The sequence below is a fragment of the Pseudophryne corroboree genome, chromosome 2 (genome assembly GCF_028390025.1).
Source record: "Pseudophryne corroboree isolate aPseCor3 chromosome 2, aPseCor3.hap2, whole genome shotgun sequence".
In the NCBI taxonomy this organism is placed as follows: Eukaryota; Metazoa; Chordata; class Amphibia; order Anura; family Myobatrachidae; genus Pseudophryne; species Pseudophryne corroboree.
The window spans coordinates 397,656,901-397,682,986 of record NC_086445.1 but is presented as its reverse complement, the minus strand read 5'-3'; the positions used below and the strand labels follow the sequence as shown (position 1 = coordinate 397,682,986).

At 43.8% G+C, this 26,086-nt stretch overlaps 1 protein-coding gene across 5 annotated transcripts in view; it reads left to right on the top strand.

Moving 5' to 3' along the window:
• REV1 (REV1 DNA directed polymerase) overlaps window positions 1–26,086 on the top strand; it is a 266,941-nt gene that overhangs the window by 186,107 nt on the left and 54,748 nt on the right. For all 5 annotated transcript variants that reach the window (XM_063953373.1, XM_063953375.1, XM_063953372.1 and 2 more), the window contains one exon: window positions 24,991–25,172. In XM_063953373.1, the coding sequence (XP_063809443.1) occupies window positions 24,991–25,172 (182 nt within the window). The remainder of the gene's footprint in view (window positions 1–24,990; window positions 25,173–26,086) is intronic.

The following is a 26,086-nucleotide window of genomic DNA, read 5'->3' as shown; positions in this document are numbered from 1 at the left end:
TGCCTCACTGTAAACGTACTGAATCTCTGAAATAATCGACCTAGCAGTTATCTGTTTGGAGGCAGGACAATATTTTTGTGACCATCATACAGAACTAAAAGATCAACATTTTTCCTAGAGTTTCGTGGACTTTTTACCTAGATCTTCAATAACCTAACTGCAACCAACTGAGTGAAGCGATCCCTCTTCCTCTGATTCTGGCTTTTTGTCAGTGAGTCTTCAATGTCCTGATTGAAATGGAATTTATTTATTTATTTATTAACAGTTTCTTCTATAACGCAGCATATTCTGTTGCGCTTTACAATTAGAACAGTAATAAAACAAAACTGGGTAAAAACAGAAAGACATAGGGATAGGAAGGACCTGCTCGCAAGCTTACAATCTATAGGGAAATAGGCTTAGATACACAAGGATAGATACTATCTATTGCATAATGGTCCACCAGATTGCTAGGTTCTTAATGGGTTGTATGATGATACCCCGCAATGTTGGCCAAGTGTCAGGAGGGTGTGAGAGTAAAGAAAGACAAAATATGTGATGTTATGTATACTGTACAGAGAGGATGTAATTAGATATGGAAGCACTGAAGGTTATGTGGGGTGGGTCTGGAATTTGATAGGCTTGTCTGAAGAGGTGAGTTTTCAGGGAACGTATAAAGGTTTGGAGACTAGAGGCGAGTCTTATTGTGCATGGGAGGACATTCCACAGAGTGGGTGAAGCCCGGATAAAGTCCTGTAATTTTGAGTGTGAACAAGTAATGCGTGTGGATGATAGACTTAGATCTTGTGTAGAGCGGAGCGGTCGGGTAGGGACATATTTTGAGATGAGTGAAGAGATGTATGTTGGTGCAGTTTGGTTAATAGCCTTGTATGTCAGTAAAAGTATTTTATATTTAATACAGTAGAATACCAGTAACCAATGGAGGGACTGACAGAGCGGATCTGCAGACTATGAACGTCTAGCGAGGAAGATTAGCCTTGCAGTTGCATTCAAAATGGATTGTAGTGGTGAGAGCCTATGTTTGGGAAGACCGGTCAGGAGACTATTACAATAATCAGTGCGGGAGATAATGAGAGCATGGATTAGAGTTTTTGCTGTGTCTTGTGTAAGATATGGTCGTATTTTGGATATGTTTCTTAGATGTATGTAACATGATCTTGAGACAGATTGAATGTGGGGAACAAAGGACAGTTCAGAGTCAAGAATGACACCTAGGCAGCGAGCTTGTGGGGTAGGGATGATTGCCGAGTTCTCAACAGTGATAGAGATATCAGGTTGGAAACTATTATTGTCCGGTAGAAATATAATTAATTCTGTTTTGGAAATATTAAGTTTGAGGTGGCAAGATGTCATCCAAGATGAAATGGCAGAAAGGCATTCAGTGACACGGCCCAATACAGATGGTGACAAATCAGGGGAGGATAGGTTGATTTGAATATCCTCAGCATACAGATGGTACTGAAATCCGAAAGAGTTGATTAGTTTGCCAAGAGATGTGGTATAGATAGAGAAAAGCAGAGGACCTAAGACTGAGCCTTGCGGTACTGCAACTGAGAGAGGTAGCGAAGAGGAGGTGGAATCAGAGAAACGAACACTGAAGGAGCGATTAGATAGGTAGGATGAGAATCAAGAAAGGGCTGTGTCCTGAATCCCTAGGGATTGTAGTGTTTGTATGAGAAGAGAGTGGTCAATAGTGTCAAAAGCAGCAGAGAGATCAAGAGAATAAGTAGAGAGTAATGTCCTTTAGATTTAGCAGTGACCAAATCATTCACTACCTTAGTCAGTGCTGTCTCTGTGGAGTGTTGGGCACGAAATCCTGACTGAAGTAGGTCCAGTAGGCTGTGTGAGTTAAGAAAGTGTGTGAGGCGTGTGTAGGCAAGTCTCTCAAGTAGCTTGGAGGGGCATGGCAGCTGAGAGATGGGACGGTAGTTTGAGAGAGAGAGTTAGGGTCAGAGTTTTGTTTTTTCAGAATGGGAGTAATCACTGCATGCTTGTATAGAGAAGGAAAGATACCAGTAGACCGAGAGAGATTACAGATTTTCGTTAAGGTTGGGATGAGCACAGCAGACAGAGCTTTTACTAATTTGTGAGGGTATAGAGTCAAGGGAAGAGGTATTAGAGTAGGCAGATAAAAAGAGTGCAGATACTTCATCTTCATTTGTAGGATCAAAGGAAGAGAAGGTGTTAGAGGGTTCAGGAAGGTAATTGAGCAGGTCACTTGCTGTGGAAGAGCATAACATTTCATTTCGGATCTTGGGGGTAATTCTGAGTTGATCGCAGCAGGAAATTTTTTTAGCAGTTGGACAAAACCATGTGCACTGCATGGGGAACAGATATAACATGTGCAAAGAGTTAGATTTGGGTGGGTTATATTGTTTCTGTGCAGTGTAAATACTGGCTGCTTTATTTTTACACTGCAATTTAGATTGCAGATTGAACTCACCACACCCAAATCTCTCTCTGCACATGTTATATCTGCCTCCCCTGCAGTGCACATGGTTTTGCCCAACTGCTAAAAAATTTCCTGCTGCGATCAACTTGGAATTGCCCCCCTTGTCAATCTTGTCCTTGAAATAGGAAGCAAGATCTTGCACACGGACAGTGGCTGGTGGGTTGGGTGAGGGAGGGACAAGAAGTGATTTAAATGTATTAAAAAGTTGCTTGGGGTTAGAGGCTTGAGCAGAGATGAGAGATTGAAAATATGTTTGTTTGGCAGTGTACAGAGCATTACGATAAGAGTGATAGGTGGTCTTATATGTGAGAGAGTCACTTGAACTACGAGATTTACGCCACTGGCGTTCTACTTTTACGTGAGCGTTTTCGTAGGTGTCTAGTGTATTTAGAGTGCCACGGTTGACATCTAAGTCTACGTGGAGTGTGATGGGTAGCTGGAGCCACTTCATCAAGTGCTGTTTCTAGAGTTTGGTTAAGGTGTGACACAGCAGTATCAGGAGAGGGGAATGTAGAAATTGGTGAGAGCAGTGGTTGCAGAGAGGTAGATAGTTGTTGAAAATTAATAGCGTTAATATTTCTGCGGGTTAGAGGCGTCTTTGTAGACTTCAGGGACATTGAGTTTGAAGTAATTAAGGAGAGCATGCAGGTGATAAGATTGTGATCTGAGAGAGGGAAAGGAGTGTTAGTGAGTTCAGAAAAAGAGCATAGTCTGGTGAATACAAGATCAAGGCAGTGGCCCTCCTGATGAGTAGGGGAGTCAGTCCATTGGGAGAGGCCAAGAGAGGAGGTTAGAGAAAGTAGTTTAGAGGCATGGGGAGATTGTGGACTGTCAATAGAGAGATTGAAATCGCCCATAATGATGGTGGAGATGTCAGAGGATAGAAAGTGAGGGAGCCAAGCAGAAAAATCTTCCAGAAACTTTTTTGGTTGTCCAGGAGGGCGATAGATAGCTGCAACACGCAGAGAGAAAGGGGTGAAAATCCTAATAGATTGTACTTCAAATGATGTGAATGTAAGTGAGGGAAAGAGGTGGTAAAATGATGTGTGTAAGATTTGGACCGTAATATTCCAACACCACCTCCTTTAATGTTACCAGGCCTGGGTGTGTGTGTGAAGTGGAGGCCACCATGTGACAGTGCTGCAGGGGAGGCTGTGTCTGATAGTGTGAGCCATGTTTCTGTTATAGCTAGCTTATTGATTTTTCTCTAACGTCCTAGTGGATGCTGGGGACTCCGTCAGGACCATGGGGAATAGCGGCTCCGCAGGAGACAGGGCACAAAAGCAAGCTTTTAGGATCACATGGTGTGTACTGGCTCCTCCCCCTATGACCCTCCTCCAAGCCTCAGTTAGGTTTTTGTGCCCGGCCGAGAAGGGTGCAATCTAGGTGGCTCTCTTAAAGAGTTGCTTAGAAAAAGTTTTTAGGTTCTTTTCAGTGAGTCCTGCAGTCGACATGTATGAGGAAAATATTGGTGAGGAGGCGGAGCAAATTGCCTGTAATGGTGATGTCACTCTCTAGGGAGTCGACACCGAATGGATGGCTTATTTATGGAAATTACGTGACAATGTCAACACGCTGCAAGCCGGTTGACGACATGAGAGGGCCGGCGAACAAATTAGTATCTGTCCAGGCGTCTCAAACACCGTCAGGGGCTGTAAAATGCCCATTTACCTCAGTCGGTCGACACAGACCCAGACACGGACACTGATTTCAGTGTCGACGGTGAAGAAACAAACGTATTTTCTTTTAGGGCCACACGTTAAGGGCAATGAAGGAGGTGTTACATATTTCTGATACTCCAAGTACCACAAAAAAGGGTATTATGTGTGAGGTGAAAAAACTACCTGTAGTTTTTCCTGAATCAGATAAATTAAATGAAGTGTGTGATGATGCGTGGGTTTCCCCCGATAGAAAATTATTGGCGGTATACCCTTTCCCGCCAGAAGTTAAGGCGCGGTGGAAAACACCCCTCAGGGTGGATAAGGCGCTCACACGCTTATCAGAACAAGTGGCGGTACCATCTACGGATAGGGCCGTACTTAAGGAGCCAGCTGATAGGAGGCTGAAAAATATCCTAAAAGGTATACACACACATGCTGGTGTTATACTGCGACCAGCGATCGCCTCAGCCTGGAGGTGCAGAGCTGAGGTGGCTTGGTCGGATTCCCTGACTAAAAATATTGATACCTTTGACAGGGACAGTATTTTATTGACTATAGAGCATTTAAAGGATGCATTTCTATATATGCGAGATGCGCAGAGGGATATTTGCACTCTGGCATCAAGAGTAAATGCGATGTCCATATCTGCAAGAAGATGTTTATGGACACGACAGTGGTCAGGTGATGCAGATTCCAAACGGCACAAAGATGTATTGCCGTATAAAGGGGAGGAGTTATTTGGGGTCGGTCCATGGGACCTGGTGGCCAGGGCAACTGCTGGAAAATCCACCGTTTTTTACCCTAAGTCACATCTCTGCAGAAAAAGACACCGTCTTTTCAGCCTCAGTCCTTTCGTCCCTATAAGAGTCATATCTGCCCAGGGATAGAGGAAAGGGAAGAAGACTGCAGCAGGCAGCCCATTCCCAGGAACAGAAGCCCTCCACCGCTTCTACCAAGTTCTCAGCATGACGCTGGGACCGTACAGGACCCCTGGATCCTACAAGTAGTATCCAAGGGGTACAGATTGGAATGTCGAGAGGTTTCCCCCCTCGCAGGTTCCTGTAGTCTGCTGTACCAATGTCTCCCTCCGACAGGGAGGCAGTATTGAAAACAATTCACAAGCTGTATTCCCAGCAGGTGATAATAAAATTACCCCTCCGACAACAAGGAAAGGGGTATTACTCCACACTATATGGTGGTACTGAAGGCTAGGTGAGACCTATTCTAAATCTGAAAAATTTGAACACTTGCAAGGGTTCAGATCCAGATGGAGTCACTCAGAGCAGTGATAGCAAAGAACAAGGGGACTATATGGTGTCCCGGGACATCAGGGATGCTTACCTCCATGTCCCAAAATTTGCCTTTTCTCACCAAGGGTACCTCAGGTTCGTGGTACAGAACTGTCACTATCAGTTTCAAGACGATGCCGTTGGATTGTCCAAGGCACCCCGGGTCCTTACCAAGGTAATGACCGAAAGGAGGATTCGTCTTCAAAGAAAATGGACGACCTCCTGATAAGAACAAGGTCCAGAGAACAGTTGGAGGTCGGAGTAGCACTATCTCAAGTAGTTCTACGACAGCACGGGTGGATTCTAAATATTCCAAAACCGCAGTTGTTCCGACGACACGTCTGCTGGTCCTAGGGATGATTCTGGACACAGTCCAGGAAAAGGTGTTTCTCCCAGAGGAGAAAGCCAGGGAGTTATCCGAGCTAATCGGGATCCTCCTAAAACCAGGAAAAGTGTCAGTGCATCATTGCACAAGAGTCCTGGTAAAAATGGTGGCTTATTACGAAGCGCTTCCATTCGGCAGATTTCACGCAAGAACTCTTCAGTGGGATCTGCTGGACAAATGGTCCGGATCGCATCTTCAGATGCATCAGCGGATAACCCTATATCCAAGGACAAGGGTGTCTCTCCTGTGGTGATTACAGAGTGCTCATCTTCTAGAGGGCCGCAGATTCGGCATTCAGGATTGGATGCTGGTGACCACGGAGGCCAGCCTGAGAGGCTGGGGAGCAGTCACACAAGGAGTGTGATCAAGTCTGGAGAATTCTCTCCACATAAATATACTGGAGCTAAGAGCAAATTTATAATGCTCTAAGCTTAGCAAGACCTCTGCTTCAAGGTCAGCCGGTATTGATCCAGTGGGATAACATCACGGCAGTCGCCCACGTAAACAGAAAGGGCGGCACAAGAAGCAGGAGGGCAGTGGCAAAACTGCAAGGATTTTTCGCTAGCCGGAAAATCATGTGATAGCACTGTCAGCAGTGTTCATTCCGGGAGTGGACGACTGGGAAGCAGACTTCCTCAGCAGGCACGACCTCCACCCGGGAGAGTGGGAACTTCATCGGGAAGTTTTCCGCATGATTGTGAACCGTTGGGAAAGACCAAAGGTGGACTTGATGGCGTCCCGCCCGAACAAAAAATGGGACAGGTATTGCGCCAGGTCACGAGACCTTCAGGCGATAGCTGTGGACGTCCTGGTAACACCGTGGGTGTAACAGTCGGTGTATGTGTTCCCTCCTCTGCTTCTCATAACCAAGGTATTGAGAATTATAAGACATAGAGGAGTAAGAACTATACTCGTGGCTCCGGATTGGCCAAGAGGGACTTGGTAACCGGAACTTCAAGAGATGCTCACAGAGGACTAATGGCCTCGGGAGCTAAGAAGGGATTTGCTTTCAGCAAGTACCATGTCTGTTCCAAGAGGAACCGTGGCATCGGCCTTTAAGAAAGGACCTGCTCCAGCAGGGACCTTGTCTGTTCCAAGACTTACCGCGACTGCGTTTGACGGCATGGCGGTTTGAACGCCGGATCCTAAGGGAAAAGGCATTCCGAAAGAGGTCATACCTACCCTGGTCAAAGCCAGGAAGGAGGTGACCGCACAACGTTATCACCACATGTGGTAAAAATATGTTGCGTGGGTGAGGCCAGGAAGGCCACACGAAAAAATTTCAACTAGGTCGATTTCTGCACTTCCTGCAAACAGGAGTGTCTATGAGCCTCAAATTGGGGTCCATTAAGGTTCAAGTTTCGGCCCTATAGATTTTCTTCCAGAAAGAATTGGCTTCAGTTCCTGAAGTCCAGACGTTTGTCAAGGGAGTATTGCATATACAGCCCTTGTGTGCCTCCAGTGGCACCGTGGGATCTCAACGTAGTGTTGGGATTCCTCAAATCATATTGGTTTGAACCACTCAAATCTGTGGATTTGAAATATCTCACATGGAAAGTGACCATGCTGTTGGCCCTGGCCTCGGCCAGGCGATTGTCAAAATTGGCGGCTTTGTCTTACAAAAGCCCATATTTGATTTTCCATTCGGACAGGGCAGAACTGCGGACTCGTCCCCAGTTTCTTCCTAAGGTGGTGTCAGCGTTTCACCTGAAACAACCTATTGTGGTGCCTGCGGCTACTAGGGACTTGGAGGACTCCAAGTTGCTAGACGTTGTCAGGGCCCTGAAAATATATATATATATATATATATATATATATATATAATTCCAGGACGGCTGGAGTCAGAAAGTCTGACTTGCTGTTTATATTGTAGGCACCCAAAAAGCTGGGTGCTCCTGCTTCTAAGCAGACTATTGCTCGTTGGATTTGTAGTACAATTCAGCTTGCACATTCTGTGGCAGGCCTGCCACAGCCAAAATCTGTAAATGCCCATTCCACAAGGAAGGTGGGCTCATCTTGGGCGGCTGCCCGAGGGGTCTCGGCTTTACAACTTTGCCGAGCAGCTACTTGGTCAGGGGCAAACACGTTTGCAAAATTCTACAAATTTGATACCCTGGCTGAGGAGGACCTGGAGTTCTCTCATTCGGTGCTGCAGAGTCATCCGCACTCTCCCGCCCGTTTGGGAGCTTTGGTATAATCCCCATGGTCCTGACGGAGTCCCCAGCATCCACTAGGACGTTAGAGAAAATAAGATTTTACTTACCGATAAATCTATTTCTCATAGTCCGTAGTGGATGCTGGGCGCCCATCCCAAGTGCGGATTGTCTGCATTACTTGTACATAGTTATTGTTACAAAAAATCGGGTTATTATTGTTGTGAGCCATCTTTTTTAGAGGCTACTTCATTGTTATCATACTGTTAACTGGGTTCAAATCACAAGTTGTACGGTGTGATTGGTGTGGCTGGTATGAGTCTTACCCGGGATTCAAGATCCTTCCTTATTGTGTACGCTCGTCCGGGCACAGTACCTAACTGAGGCTTGGAGGAGGGTCATAGGGGGAGGAGCCAGTACACACCATGTGATCCTAAAAGCTTGCTTTTGTGCCCTGTCTCCTGCGGAGCCGCTATTCCCCATGGTCCTGACGGAGTCCCCAGCATCCACTACGGACTATGAGAAATAGATTTATCGGTAAATAAAATCTTATTTTTTGCCATGAAAAGGTCATGAATATGTTACTTTGTTGCAAACAGAGCGTGCATTCCATAAAGCACATTTCTCTGACGTCCTAGTGGATGCTGGGAACTCCGTAAGGACCATGGGGAATAGACGGGCTCCGCAGGAGACTGGGCACTCTAAAGAAAAGATTAGGTACTATCTGGTGTGCACTGGCTCCTCCCTCTATGCCCCTCCTCCAGACCTCAGTTAGAATCTGTGCCCGGCCAGAGCTGGGTGCTCCTAGTGGGCTCTCCTGAGCTTACTAGTAAAGAAAGTATTAGGTTTTTTATTTTCAGTGAGCTTCTGCTGGCAACAGACTCACTGCTACGTGGGACTAAGGGGAGAGAAGCAAACCTACCTGCTTGCAGCTAGCTTGTGCTTCTTAGGCTACTGGACACCATTAGCTCCAGAGGGTTCGAACACAGGCACCTGTCCTCGATCGTCCGTTCCCGGAGCTGCGCCGCCGTCCCCCTCGCAGAGCCAGAAGAACAGAAGCTTGAAGACGACGAAATCGGCGGCAGAAGACTCCTGTCTTCATTTAAGGTAGCGCACAGCACCGCAGCTGTGCGCCATTGCTCCCAGCACACTTACACACTCCGGTCACTGTAGGGCGCTGGGGGGGGGCGCCCTGGGCAGCAATTGAAGTACCTTTTGGCAATAAAAATACATATATACAGTCTGGCACTGTATATATGTAAAAAACCCCGCCATTTTTTCACAGAAAGCGGGACAGAAGCCCGCCGCTGAGGGGGCGGGGCCTTCTTCCTCAGCACACCAGCGCCATTTTCTATTCACAGCTCCGCTGGAAAGAAGCTCCCCAGGCTCTCCCCTGCAGTATCCAGATACACAAAGGGTGAAAAGAGGGGGGGGGCACATAAATTTAGGCGCAAATTTGTATATACAGCAGCTACTGGGTAAACACTGAGTTGTAGTGTAATCCCTGGGTTATATAGCGCTGGGGTGTGTGCTGGCATACTCTCTCTCTGTCTCTCCAAAGGGCCTTGTGGGGGAACTGTCTTCAAATAGAGCATCCCCTGTGTGTGTGGTGTGTCGGTACGCGTGTGTCGACATGTCTAAGGTAAAAGGCTCCCCTAAGTAGGAGATAGAGAAAATATGTGTGTGAGAGGGTGTCTCCGTCGACAACGCCGACACCTGTTTGGATATGTGTAAGTGCTGAGGTGAATTTATTGCACAAAAGATTAGAGAACAGACAGGAAATCTACCCATGTCTGTCCCTATGTCGCAGAGACCTTCAGAGTCTCACAATGATCACTATCCAAAATAATACACACTGATATCGACACGGAGTTTGACTCCAGTGTCGACTACGAGAATGCAAAGTTACAGCCAAAATGGCTGAAAGGTATTCAATATATGATTATTGTAATAAAAGATGATTTGCATATCACTGATGACTCATGTCCCTGACACAAGGGTACACATGTTTAAGGGGAAGAAAGCTGAGGTAAATTTCCCTCCTCTCATGAGGAAAAAGGGCGGGAATCTCCAGACAAGAAACTGCAGCTTCCCACAAGGAATTCTCAGGCAGTATCCTTTCCACTATCCCCACTAGGGCCAGGATGTGATGGGAATCTTCCCCTAGGGTGTCACGTTCGCCCAGACGGTAGCACTAGCTGTTCTCAGGGATCCTGCAGATAGCGTGCACATTCTAGTACACTACTCAGACCGGCGATTGTGTCGGCATGGGTTTATAGCGCTGTGGCAGCGTGGACAGGTACCTTATCAGCAGAGATTGAGACCCTAGTATGCATATAGATATATATATGTATATATAGAGAGATATATATGTATATATAGATATATATAGATATATATATATATATATATATATATATATATATATATATATATATTGTGCAAAAGGGTCCGGCACTCCTCGTCCCTGCTGGGTAACTGCTCAGGTGCCCTCCTTAGGCTGTAAAAGCTCAATGTATGTGCAATGGAAGGCGGCACTCAGAGGCTGTCATCAGGTGAAAAACATGTGCTTTAATCGACGTTTCGGGAGACGTACTCCCTTCTTCAAGACACAGCAAACAAAAGTGCAAGTGCAATACAACGTTTAAAAAGACTTACCAACCCCTGGTACGCCCGTTCCCGCTGCAGCCAGCGGCGTCCCGCTCCACGGCGCCCGCACTTCCGGGTGCAGGAGACTCCGCCCTCCGGTCGTGACGTCCTTTCCGCAGACGTGGGTTGCCGCTGCTGCAGGGGGACGCAGGAAGTGACAACACGTTGCCATGGGGTTATGAATAAACAAACAGGCAACCTCTGAAAAAATGACATTACATTAAAATTCTAGCCACATCTAGTGGAAATACACAATATGAACATTAAAAACTGGGTACATGTGAAAAGAAACCCCGTGCACCAATAAGACACACCCTGTCTATTGTCAGAGTGTGATGACAAACTAAATGAACATGCCTAAAATCCAACATATTTCATAAAACATACAGTTATAGTGCTGCAATGTGCAAAAATACAACATCTCTGTTCATAAAGGTAGCATCCCTTTGCTCAAGGCTATCTCACTTGGGTCTATCAGTTCCTATTTTATGGCTGCTTCCTACTGGACTAATGAGCCGTTCACATGATGCAACTAGCTTCTGCTCCAGATCTATGAGCCACTATTTTTCTTTGATTTTCACATATATGATACAACTACCGTGCTCCTACGTAAACATGGCAGATCTTATGTCTGCCTCGGAGCCTCTGATTGTAGATGGAAGCACCTGCCAGCTGGCATGCAAGAGGGCATTATAGGAAACAGTTGAGGCTAAGATATTCATTTAAACCCCGTGGGTAAATGGTGTCTAGCTTATGAATCCACCGTGCCTCTAAGCGTAGTAATTTGTTGGCACGGTTGCCTCCCCGTAGTGAATCAAGGACCTGATCCACAATTTTGTAACGTACCGATGCCAAGCTGTGGCGCATCTGTGCAAAATGACGTGCCACAGGTTGGTCACTCTTGCCAGTCATCAAGACTGCCCTGATGGCAGATCGATGCTGGGCCATCCTTTCCTTGAAAGTGCATTGAGTTTTGCCTACGTAGTATAGACTACAGGGGCACACAAGCACATAGATGACAAAAGTTGAACTGCAAGAGAGTACGTGGGGGATTCTGATCTTCCTCCCTGTATGGGGGTGCGAGATGGAGTCACCTGTCAGCATATAGCTGCAGGTTGTGCAGCCCAAACATTTGTAACAGCCTGCCTTACGTGTCATAAAGTGAATGTTAGGCTGTGTCACTTTGAACCCAGTCACATCATTCTTTGCTAAAAGATCTTTTAAATTGGCGCTACGGGTGTAGCACGGCATGATGCGGCTGTTTTTAAGCACTTGTAGGCTAGGGTCGGTAGTTACAATGGGCCACATTTGTTTCACTTTTTTACAGGTTACCTTGCTGGCGGTATTATATTGATTAACCCACACAACCTTCGTGGCTTGATCTTTGCGTGTTTTGGCCTGCAGTAACTCGTGTCTATTTTTTGATCTTGCCTTAGCACATGCTTGCTTCAATAATGTAGGGGGATACCCCCTTTGTAAAAACTTTTGGGTCATGGCTTCTAGTTGAATTTCACGGTCCTCTGTGGCGCTGGTAATTCTGCACACACGGAGGTACTGGGAATAGGGTAAACCTTGAATCAGCGCAGGCGGGTGGAAGCTGTCCTGTCTGAGCAGCGTATTACGGTCTGTGGGTTTTGTGTATAGAGTGGTCTCTATCTTTCCCTCTCGTATCATGATTTTAATGTCCAGAAAACAAATTTCGGACAGATGGGTATTGAGAGTGAATTTGACCGGGCTCTCCGAGTGGTTGTGAGTATCAACCAATCTTGACAGGACCTCCTCGTGACCATATATATATATTAAAGATGCTGTCTCAAGAGATATGTATGTATATATATGTGTGTGTGTGTGTGTGTGTGTGTATATATATATATATATATATATATATATATATATATATATATATAACATGCCCAAAGAGACATGAGTATACTGGGTCCTAGAGTCAAAGCTATGTCGATTTCTGCTTGACGTGTCCTGTAGAATATGCAATGGACAGATGATGCCGACTTAAGAGGCATATGGAAGGCTGAGGATTGTGAGGAGAAGGGTTCTCGGACCTGGTCTCCACAACTATAGCTAACTATTTGCCTTATATTCCTGCACAGCTTAGGAAAGCACGACATTATCAAATGCAGCCTTTCAAATAAAGAAACAAGAAAGTCCGAGGTGCGTCCTTTCTTGCCAGAGGCAGGGGCAGAGGAAAGAAGCTGCACAACACAGCTAGTTCCCAGGAACAGAAGTCCTCCCCGGCCTCTACAAAAATCCACTGCATGTCGCTGGGGCTCCACAGGCGGAGCTGGGCCCGGTGGGGGCACGCCTTCGTAAGTTCAGCCACAAGTGGGTTCACTCCCTGTTAGATCCCTGGGCAATAGATATTGTGTCTCAGGGATACAAGCTGGATTTTGAGAAGATGCCCCCTCACCGACGGCCCTGCCGGCTTCCCCCCACGAGAGGGAAACCGTGTTAACTGCAATTCACAAATTGTATCTTCACCAGGTGGTGGTCAAGGTTCCCCTCCTTCAACAAGGAGGGGGTTATTATTCGACCATGTTGTAGTCCCGTAACCTGACGGTTCGGTGGGACCCATATTGAATTTAAAATCCCTGAACATATACCTGAAAAGGTTCAAGTTCACGTTGAAATCGCTAAGAGCGGTTATTGCAAGCCTGAAAGGTGACTCAGGACATAAAGGATGCATACCTTCAGGTCCCCATTTATCCACCTCATCAGGCGTACCTCAGAATTACGGTACGGGATTGTCATTACCAATTTCAGAGGTTGCCGTTTGGTCTCTCCACGGCCTTGAGAATGTTCACCAAGATAATGGCGGAAATGATGGTGCTCCTGCGGAAGCAAGGTGTCACTATTATCACGTACTTGGACGATCTCCTCATAAAAGCGAGATCAAGAGAGCAGTTGCTGAACAGCGTATAACTTTCTCTGGAAGTGTAACGGCAACACGGCTGGATTCTATATATTCCAAAGTCGTAGTGGGTTCTTACAGCTCATCTGCTTCTCCTAGGCATGATCCTAGACACAGACCAGAAAAGGGTTATCTCCCGATAGAGAGAGAGCTCAGGAGCTCGTGACACTGGTCAGGAATCTATTAAAACCAAAACAGGGGTCAGTGCATCACTGCACTAGAGTCCTGGGAAGGAGGGTGGCCTCATACGAGGCCATTCCCTTCGGCAGGTTCCATACGAGGTCCTTCCAATGGGACTTACTGGACAAATGGTCCGGATCACATCTTCAGATGCATCGGTTAATCACCCTGTCCCCCAGGGCCAGGGTGTCTCTTCTGTGGTGGCTGCAGAGTGCTCATCTTCTCGAGGGCCGCAGGTTCGGCATATAGGACTGGGTCCTGGTGACCACGGATGCAAGCCTCCGCGGATGGGGGGCAGTCACTCAGGGAAGAAACTTCCAAGGGCTGTGGTCAAGTCAGGAGACTTGCCTGCACATAAATATACTGGAACTAAGGGCCATATACAACGCCCTGAGTCAAGCGGAGCCCCTGCTTCGAGACCAACCAGTGCTGATTCAGTCAGACAACATCACGGCGGTCGCCCATGTAAACCGCCAGGGCGGCACAAGAAGCAGGGTGGCAATGGCGGAAGCCACAAAGATTCTTCGTTGGGCGGAGAATCACATGCAAGCACTGTCAGCAGTGTTCATTCCGGGAGTGGACAACTGGGAAGCAGATTTCCTCAGCAGACACGACCTCCCCGGGAGAGTGGGGACTTCATCAAGAAGTCTTCACACAGATTGCAAATCGATGGGAACTGCCACAGGTGGACATGATGGCGTCCCGCCTCAACAAAAAGCTAAAAAGATATTGCGCCAGGTCAAGGGACCCTCAGGCGATAGCTGTGGACGCGCTAGTGACACCGTGGGTGTTCCAGTCGGTATATGTGTTTCCTCCTCTTCCCCTCATACCAAAGGTGCTGAGAATTGTAAGAAAAAGAGGAGTGAGAACAATATTCATTGTTCCGGATTGGCCAAGAAGGACTTGGTACCCGGAACTGCAAGAAATGAGCACAGAGGACCCATGGCCTCTGCTTCTCAGACAGGACCTGCTGCAATAAGGGCCCTGTCTGTTCCAAGACTTACCGCTGCTGCGTTTGACGGCATGGCGGTTGAACGCCGGATCCTAGCGGTAAAAGGCATTCCGGATGAAGTTATTCCTACGCTGATAAAGGCTAGGAAGGACGTGACAGCAAAGCATTATCACCGTATATGGCGAAAATATGTTGCTTGGTGTGAGGCCAGGACGGCCCCTACAGAGGAATTCCAGCTGGGTCGATTCCTGTACTTCCTACAGTCAGGAGTGTCTATGGGCCTAAAATTAGGGTCCATAAGGGTCCAGATTTCGGCCCTATCCATTTTCTTTCAAAAAGAACTGGCTTCACTGCCTGAGGTTCAGACGTTTGTTAAGGGAGTGCTGCATATTCAGCCCCCTTTTGTGCTACCAGTGGCACCTTGGGATCTTAACGTTGTGTTGGATTTCCTGAAATCCCACTGGTTTGAGCCACTTAAGACCGTGGAACTAAAGTATCTCACGTGGAAAGTGGTCATGCTGTTGGCCTTAGCATCGGCTAGGCGTGTGTCAGAATTGGCGGCTTTGTCATGTAAAAGCCCCTATCTGATCTTCCATATGGACAGGGCAGAATTGCGGACTCGTCCCCAATTTCTCCCAAAGGTGGTATCATCGTTTCATTTGAACCAACCTATTGTGGTGCCGGCGGCTACTCAGGACTTGGAGGACTCCAAGTTGCTGGACGTAGTCAGGGCTTTGAAAATATGTTTCCAGAACGGCTGGAGTCAGGAAGACTGACTCGCTGTTTATCCTGCATGCACCCAACAAGCTGGGTGCTCCTGCTTCAAAGCAAACTATTGCTCGCTGGATCTGTAGCACGATTCAGCTGGCTCATTCTGCGGCTGGATTGCCGCATACAAAATCAGTAAAAGCCCATTCCACAAGGAAGGTGGGCTCTTCTTGGGCGGCTGCCCGAGGGGTCTCGGCTTTACAGCTTTGCCGAGCGGCTACTTGGTCGGGTTCAAACACCTTGGCAAAGTTCTACAAGTTTGATACCCTGGCTGAGGAGGACCTTGGGTTTGCTCATTCGGTGCTGCAGAGTCATCCGCACTCTCCCGCCCGTTTGGGAGCTTTGGTATAATCCCCATGGTCCTTACGGAGTTCCCAGCATCCACTAGGACGTCAGAGAAAATAAGAATTTACTCACCGGTAATTCTATATCTCGTAGTCCGTAGTGGATGCTGGGCGCCCGTCCCAAGTGCGGACTTCTTCTGCAAGATTTGTATATAGTTATTGCTTACATAAGGGTTATGTTATAGTTTCATCGGTTCGAACCGAGTCTATGTTGTTGTTCATGCTGTTAACTGGATAGTTTATCACAGGTTATGCGGTGTGGCTGGTATGAATCTTGCCCTTAGGTTAACTAAAATCCTTTCCTCGTACTGTCCGTCTCCTCTGGGCACAGTTTCCCTAACTGAGGTCTGGAGGAGGGGGATAGAGGGAGGAGCCAGTGCACACCCAGAATCCTAAAGTCTTTCTTAAAGTGCCCTATCTCCTGCAGAGCCAGTCTATTCCCCATGGTCCTTACGGAGTCCCCAGCATCCTCTACGGACTACGAGAAATAGATTTACTGGTAAGTAAAATCTTATTTTTAAAGAGAAAAGTATAGATAGGTAAGTGTTTATGGAAAACGTTAGTTAAATGGTGAAATTACCTGTTTTTCAATGTTTGTTCAACTGTTGGTTTAACTGTTCTTTTTAATATTTCCTAACTTTGTAATTTCCAAACTTCGTATATTTCTAAACTCAAACAACTGCCCCCTCAGACAACTGCCCCATAACTGAATGCTAACATATACTAGGTCTAATTAACAAAGGCTACAACTAAAGCCAATTGGACATCTAATCAAAGGGCTTAAATTGCCCTGTGTTAAGTATTTGGAAATTAATTCCGGTTTAAATCATGTTTTTCTACCTAAAAAGAGACTTTCACCTGTCAAACAATGAGGATTCTCCAAATAACCCCCCCCCCCCCCCACTTCTCATACCAATGTCATAGTGTAAATGGCCTGAAAAAAATAACTTTCACTTGAATTATTTTATCTTTGCTGATTCCAGAGGTGGTTGTAATGACAACAACATTAAATGCAAGTCCAAAGGGACTTAGAGGAAGATTCAAACATTGTTTTGCATGCGTCATGCCTGTCAGAAGGTCAAAACTTCTCGTAAGAGTGCCATTCCTTTCTGGAATGAATGCAAAGATCTGTTTAACAGTTTTTCACTCTTGTAATAAAGAGACAGTATTGCCATAACATTCTGTACTGCCCGTTGTATGATCCTTCTGGTTTCCTCCATAATACATTTCTAGACAGATTATGTCCATGAATTAGAGGGTTTAGCTTGTATCTTAACGCTACAATATTGATCAGAAGCCTGGTTTGTGCGAAGAACCACTGAAATTGAAAGGCAACAGCAAAGCGCCATGAAGGAGAACACCTGTTGACGTTATCACCTATCAACCACCAGAGGAGTGACTTACACTGAGAACACTTGTAGAAACAGAGTCTACATGTCTGTTCAAATGATTGTGACTTGTTCCATCTTGAAATTAGTTTGATCTGAAATGGCCTTAAATGAAACCTTAAAAAGTTCACAACTTTGACTTTTGAGAACATTTTCCCCAGGGATATATTGCAGGACAAAACCAAGTTCTGTCTGCGATATACTAGACAGCTTACTGCTCTGTGTAAAGCTTTGGTCTTGTATCCTGGAAGAAACCCTGTCATGTTTTGAAAAGCAAACACCGAAAACAAGTTTGGGTGAGAACCTCATTGAATTTCTGAAAGTTGGTAACCCAACTGTGGTAGTTCATATTGGTGTCATCTCTTTCCCCGGTCCAGGACACTGCAATCACTGCCACGACAGCCATAATATTTGTGAACACGCAAAGAGCAGTTTCTAGCCTTACCTTGAGAGGCTAAAACTGGAAATCTGAGGACTCTTATAGACCATCCTAGTTTGAAACATGCATCCTTAATGTCTCCATGGAATTGATGGCAAATCTCAACAATTCCATCTTGAATCTGTGTATGTGAACATACGTTCTGTAAGGAGTTTGACGTTTAAAAGGTTTGAAGGTCTCCCTCTGTTCTGCTGACAATGAGATAATTACACCCACTGCAACTAAAACATGGTTGTCTTCTTGCAAAGCCTTGCACTTTGCCTGTTCCCCCTGGAAAACCAGTAATGAAAATACTAATCCCACATCCACCAATCTTTTTTTTTTCCCTTGGCCTTTCTCAATGGACCTCCACCCCCACCCACTGTCTCGGCCACCCCTTGAACTAATCTTCACCGATCTGAGTGCTCTCTGACTTCTCCAACTCTTGCCTCCCCCTCCCCGACCACCATCTACTCTCCTTCACTCTCTCATCTCTTCCACTCCACCATCATCAGACGCGCAATTGCCAGACTCTCGACCCCGCTGTCCTTTCCTCCTCGATAATGTCCTTTCTCCTCTATACACCATGGCCTGCTCCAACCAGGCAGCCTCCTTCTACAACATCACCCTCACCTCCAATCTCCATTCCATTGCCCCCATCTCCTCTGTCCCACTCTGTCATTCCAACCCCCAACCCTGTCACTCTAAACTGACCTGGTTCCTGCAAAAATGCTTGCACACTGCCGAGTATCTATGGAGGAAATCTCGCGCTCTGGTGGACTTCCTCCACTTCAAGTAAGTCCTGTCTTCCTACAGCTCTGCCCTGTGCCTCGCCATGCAATCCTTCTTCCTGTCACTAATCTATTTCAGTCTTCAATCCCCGCACGTCTTTGGTACTTTGAACACACTCCTTCTCCCATCCTACCTCACTGAGAATGACTTTGCTTCTTCTCTGTCAAAATTGAGGCAATTCCCTCGGCCACCCCACCTAGTGATCCATCCATCCGGGAAGGATGGAAGGGCTGAGGTGGAGCCAGAACAGACACAGAGAAGGAGTGGTTGAAGTAAGAGGTGAACTAGGCGTGGATGGTGCTAATGGCCTGAAGGGTTCAGAGGAGGGGGAGTATGATCCACGATGTTGAAGGCTGCAGAGAGGTTCAGTAGAGAGAAGTGATCCCTGGATTTGGCCGAAACTATGTAATTGTGGGGCGACTAAGTCCATTCCTTCATCTTGCCCTCTCCCCCCTCCACCTGCCCCCTGGACTTCATGCCTCCTCCGCTCCCTCCCCGCTATTGCCTGCTCCCACCTGGCCCACCTCTTCAACTTCTCTGACACTTTTCCCTCGCCATCTTAGACAACCCAACCTCGACTTGTCCTCACCCACTAGCTACTGCCCCATTTCTCTACATCCGTCTTACCAGCTACCTCTCTGACAACTCCATCCTTGATCCTCTCCAATCTGGCTTTTATTAAGTAAGGAAAAGGGGAAAGGGATATCCTCTTCACAAGTCACTGGTAAATTAGCAGTTCACTAAATGTATAATGAGAATTCCCCATTTTTCATATGTATTGTCATTTTACTTTTTTTAATCATATGTTGGGGGTGCTGCCATAGACAATAAAGTGGAAGGTAACAAGGAAATAGAGAAAGATTGTCTCTTGGTTGGCACACTATAGAGAGATGTTGAATTTATATTAAAATGTAACCTTTAATAGTCAATTAAAAAGTAATGTGAAAAAAAAAAATATATATATATATATATATATATATATATATATATATATATATATATATATATATATATAAAACAAAAAATCAACCCTAATATCTTGCGCTATACCTCTAGTCTCAAACCAACAAGAAATACCCTCTGTCAGATAAGGTATTAAAAGTAGATTACAAATAGAAATGGATTCTCGTGGGAGCCAATATGCCTTTTGTATGACAATAATTAAAAGTTTTTATTGTACAGAAACAAACGATATTTATCCTAAGCGTTCGTTATTGACACAACCTTCTAAAAATTCATATAAAACAATATTACAATCTTATACATAAATTACAGTTGGATGTGAGGATTTTACAGCCAGGTGATCACAGTCAGAACTCGAAATGGATGTATCTCCAACCAGATGTTTGTGATAAGGACTTTGTTAACCAGACGTTGCAAAACCCAACGCGTTTCGTCCGTTAGGACTTCATCAGGGGTTTGGAATCTGGATAGTTACAAATGGAAATATATAAATCATATAGTCTTCATTAATAAGACATATTATTATCCAGGTAAGTATTCCATTGAAATCTATTGTGGATTAACATACATACCAGTTCTTATAGTAGGAGTGATTACCATTGATTAGAAAGGTTTAGAATATCCAATGATTACATCCAATCACATATTCAATTCGATAAATATAATATCTGAAACATTATCGTTATAATAATCAATAAACATTATCCTTATACAAATGATAAAAGGAAGAGGGAGGGAGAGTCAAAAGAAGAGAAAAGGGAGGGAAAGTCGAAAGAATATTATGAATGTCAATATAAATCAAATAGCTCCGTATTTATCCACATAATCAACATCAATTCAGCTGATGGAAATGATACAAAGGGCAGGGTCTACAAGTATCAGAAACAACCAATAGTTATAGAACACTCCAATTAAAGTCCACATAAAACTTCAAACATTCAAACAGTCCACATTACAACTCATTGTACAATACATACCTAGATAGACTTCAAAAAAATATATATAAATTTGGTTGAAATTAGATGATGTTACGTTCCCTAAAAGGGATAAAGATAAAATAGTTTTTTGTCACTCAAATGATTGTTAATAGGAAATGTTCCTGTAACATCCTGTTTACCATTAAATGTTGGTAGCATCTATGTTATTTTAATGGTAAACAGGATGTTACAGGAACATTTCCTATTAACAATCATTTGAGTGACAAAAAACTATTTTATCTTTATCCCTTTTAGGGAACGTAACATCATCTAATTTCAACCAAATTTATATATATTTTTTTGAAGTCTATCTAGGTATGTATTGTACAATGAGTTGTAATGTGGATATAATTGTGTGTATATTGTGAATTTGAAGTTTTATGTGGACTTTAATTGGAGTGTTCTATAACTATTGGTGGTTTCTGATACTTGTAGACCCTGCCCTTTGTATCATTTCCATCAGCTGAATTGATGTTGATTATGTGGATAAATACGGAGCTATTTGATTTATATTGACATTCATAATATTCTTTCGACTTTCCCTCCCTTTTCTCTTCTTTTGACTCTCCCTCCCTCTTCCTTTTATCATTTGTATAAGGATAATGTTTATTGATTATTATAACGATAATGTTTCAGATATTATATTTATCGAATTGAATATGTGATTGGATGTAATCATTGGATATTCTAAACCTTTCTAATCAATGGTAATCACTCCTACTATAAGAACTGGTATGTATGTTAATCCACAATAGATTTCAATGGAATACTTACCTGGATAATAATATGTCTTATTAATGAAGACTATATGATTTATATATTTCCATTTGTAACTATCCAGATTCCAAACCCCTGATGAAGTCCTAACGGACGAAACGCGTTGGGTTTTGCAACGTCTGGTTAACAAAGTCCTTATCACAAACATCTGGTTGGAGATACATCCATTTCGAGTTCTGACTGTGATCACCTGGCTGTAAAATCCTCACATCCAACTGTAATTTATGTATAAGATTGTAATATTGTTTTATATGAATTTTTAGAAGGTTGTGTCAATAACGAACGCTTAGGATAAATATCGTTTGTTTCTGTACAATAAAAACTTTTAATTATTGTCATACAAAAGGCATATTGGCTCCCACGAGAATCCATTTCTATTTGTGATATATATATATATATATATATATATATATATACAAAGATTTTTTAAACAAATAAAGATATATCTATTTAACAGGTTCGCTGTGTCATATTTATTCAACGTTGTATTTTTATAAGTGTGTTAACATTTCATGGTGCCTAGTCTACTACACAATTGTTGCACAATTTTACCCTTATACTGTCACTGGTATATATTCCCGTGTGACAATGTATACAACAAATTGTTAAAGGATGTGACACAATAGCAGATAAAAAGATAGTGATCTAATTTTGCATAATTAACATGAGTTGTACCTTAATGTTGTCCCTTATCGTATACTGATAATCATTCATATTATTGTGGGACAGGTCTATTATGCTGGTGTATAAATGGGTTGTGCAAAAATCTTACACTAAGTTGATTAGGGGATTATCATGCCCATAAGGCCACCTATATGTGCAGAACAACCATGCTTCAAATGTGAATGTGACCTAAATAGCAAGGACACATGTCCCTTAAGGCCAGCTACATTTGAAGCATTTGCACATATAGGTGGCCTTATGGGCATGATAAGCCCCTAAACCACTTGGTGTAAGATTTTTGCACAACCCATTTATACACCAGCATAATAGACCTGTCCCACAATAATATATGAATGATTATCAGTATAAGATAAGGGACAACATTAAGGTACAACTCATGTTAATTATGCAAATTTAGAGCATTATCTTTTTATCTGCTATTGTGTCACATCCTTTAACAATTTGTTGTATACATTGTCACACAGGAATATATACCTGTGACAGTATAAGGGTAAAATTGTGCAACAATTGTGTAGTAGACTAGGCACCATGAAATGTTAACACACTTATAAAAATACAAAGTTGAATAAATATGACACAGCGAACCTGTTTTTAATAGATATGATATCTTTATTTGTTTAAAAAATCTTTGTATATATATACAGGTTGAGTATCCCATATCCAAATATTCCGAAATACGGAATATTCCGAAATACGGACTTTTTTGAGTGAGAGTGAGATAGTGAAACCTTTGTTTTTTGATGGCTCGATGTACACAAACTTTGTTTAATACACAGTTATTAAAAATATTGTATTAAATGACCCCCAGGCTGTGTGTATAAGGTGTATATGAAACATAAATGAATTGTGTGAATGTACACACGCTTTGTTTAATGCACGAAGTTATAAAAAATATTGTCTAAAATGACCTTCAGGCTGTGTGTATAAGGTGTATATGTAACATAAAAGCATTCTGTGCTTATATTTAGGTCCCATCACCATGATATCTCCTTATGGTATGCAATTATTCCAAAATACGGAAAAATCCGATATCCAAAATACCTCTGGTCCCAGGCATTTTGGATAAGGGATACTCAACCTGTATACATTTTTCACATTACTTTTTAATTGACTATTAAAGGTTACATTTTAATATAAATTCAACATCTCTCTATAGTGTGCCAACCAAGAGACAATCTTTCTCGATTTCCTTGTTACCAATCTGGCTTTTGCCCACTTCACTCCCATTGAAACTGCCCTGGTCAAAGTCATAGACATAGTTTCGCCCAAATCCAGGGACTCTTTCTACTGGACCTCTGTGCAGCCTTCAACGTCGTGGATCATACTCCCCTCCTCTGAACCCTTCAAACCATTGGCCTCTAGCACCATCCATGCCTAGGTCACCTCTTACCTCACCAACCGCTCCTTCTCTGTGTCTACCTCTGGCTTTCTTCCTTCCCGTTGACATCCAACAGGGTTCTGTCCTTGGCCCCCTGCTCTTCTACCTGTACACCTCTTCCCTGGGAGAACTCATCAGGTCCTTCAGCCTCCAATACCATCTCTGTGCTGATGACACGTAACTATACCGCTTCTCTCCTGACCTCTCCCCTTTTGTCCTCTCTCTGATATCTAGCTGCCATCTCCACCTGGATGTCTGAAGTTTAACAAGGACGTAACCAAATTCCTCATCTCCCCCCCTCCCTCAACAGAGTCTCCACTCCTGCAATCTCTAGTTATTGTCGATAACTCTATCATCTCCCCTTTTCCTCAATTCCACTGCTTGGGTGTCAAACTTGACTCGACCCTCATTCAGCCCCTAGCTCAGTACTGTCTGTTCCAGCTACACAGCATCACTTTCATAAGACCATTCCTCTCCCAGAATGCTACTAAACTTATAATTTCTTGGCTTAACTACTGCCACCTTCTCAATGGCCTCCCATGTTCCCATCTCACTCCTCTCCAATCTTTTCTCAATGCTGCAGCTGGACTTGTCTTCGTCTCCCTCTCCCATATCTACCAGAACCCGCACTGGCTCCCATTCCCCTACAGAATCCTCTTCAAACTCTTCACCCTCACAAGGCCTGCTCTAACTCCTAGTAGTCCCTACATCCCCAACCTCATCTCCTTACGTACTCCCACCCACCCTTTCCGGTTGGCCTATGACTGTCACCTCTCCTCTACCCTGGCTACTGCATCTCCTGCTCAAATCCAATATTTTGCCTATGCAGTCCCTCTTTGCTCCCTCTTCATGCTCTATCCAACCTTGCATAGCTTTAAATGTGTACTAGAAACCTACCTGCTCACCAAAGCGTACTCTTCAACCACATAACCTTGTGACCAGGTCGCCTACCACACCCTCGTACCTCGCCGATCTCTACCTTGCCTACTTCCTGCCCTTGGGTCCCCATCCACATACACCTCATGTCATCTTTCTGTCTCCCCTAGCTCCTAGGTACAGGATCCTACTCCCTCCTGTTCTCACAGCCCTCTTCTCTAGCACTTCATTGACGGCCTTCACCTACTCAGTGGTTATTTAGCTCGGAATTCCTTATAGCCGTTTGTCTCTTCCAGCAGCTTTACTCCTGCTAGTTGTACCATCACTATTGAAGACAGGTTCCACCCTATGCCGATTACTCCCTCGCTCACCTTGCTTCCCAGCTGTATTGAGAATTGTGGTGCTAATTGTTACTTGTAATCTGTTTTATGTTTTGCTTACTGTAATGTAATGTTCTGTGTACCCTGTTTTACTGTTGCTAGATGTATGGCGCTGCAGACCACTTGTGACGCCTTATTAAGTACTTTTCGTAAAATAATTACTTCATATTTTTTACAAATATGGAAATGTGATTTTGGAATTTATTAACACACTGTTGGTTCTGCATAAATATTATTGTTTTTGAGTTGAGTGTATCTTCAGCTATGACCAACTTGTTTTCATACATCCTTTTTATACATTTTGTTTGAGGCAACTGAGGCCCTTTAAGTGTAACATGATAAAATACATTTTAATCTCAACTATTTTTTTTAGACATCTTAATTTAAGAACACTGTTAAACTCCATTATTTATCTCCCCAGGTGCTTCCATTTTCAAACATCGTGTTGCACAATATTGGTGCAAGTCTTTTTTTTTTTTTTTTTTTTCCCCAAAATTTTAATTTTTGTGGAGGGGGGCTACACCTTTTTCTAAATTTTTTGTGTGTTTTCTATCTAAAACAAGTATGCATCATTGACTCTGCCTCTTCGATTCCTCAGTTGTTACTGCTGCTTTGGCCGTTGGCATACCATCAGCATCAGAGATTTGTGCTTCCAATTCATCCAGTCAGGAACCAAGTACCAGCAAAGCAGAGTTTGTTGGGAAGAAGAATGGCCTGCTCTCCCCAGTCGGTGCCAAATCAAGAGTTCACCTTACCATTGAAGTTCCTTCTCCTTCACAGGTGAGTTATGCTTATAATGGTGTAAATAATATTATGTAGTCTATAGAAAGCGGCAGATATGGAAGAAATGCTGTAAATGATGTGTTGTAAATATATAAAAATATATGTATTAACGGCCACAAAAATCCTACATGAAGGATCAACAACCAGTGTTCCGCTGTAGAATAACCTTTATTTAATTTTTTTTTTTTTTATTAAAAAGCTAAAATAAAAAAAAATGTATTAAATAAAGTTCTATAAAGCATGTGAAGCTATTAATACATTGGACTATGGCATAAGGTGTAAGGAACATAAAGACCCTAGATTGAAAAATCCTCATCAGAGATGCAGGCAAGTATATAGGTATATAGATGGCAATGATGATTGAGATGAGAATTGCAGGACTGGTGTGCTCCGTCACTTCAGTGTATTGGCAAAGATGCAGTAAATGAATCCAGTACAATATCCTCGTCAGAAATATAAATGGAGTTCATGAGCCTGTTTACTCTCCAATAGTAATACTTAAGTCTGAGAGGAATCCTGACTGTACTTCCACATGAATTCCCAGTCTGGAAGAAAAATCCTTTAAAACGTGTATGTTTCTCTGCTGTATGCAGGCAGATTCTTCAGAAAGAAAAGTATATAATAAATATGGAGGAAATGCATATTTCCATTCTTTCCTCCACACTTGCCTCCTTGAAGATGCTTTGTATGGCCATCCATTAGAGGGTTCTGCTCTTAAGAGGAGGCAAGGGTGAGTGTACATGCCACTTGGTTATAATATTAATATGTACTGTGTGACATGTTGCATGGCGCCTTCTCCTCCGTCCTGTACCCTAAATAAATCCACTGCCATTTGTGCCCTATTTTAAGAAAATCTAGCTAGCTAGCTATCTATCTTAGTATCTGTTGTAATACCTGTTAAATGTAGAACC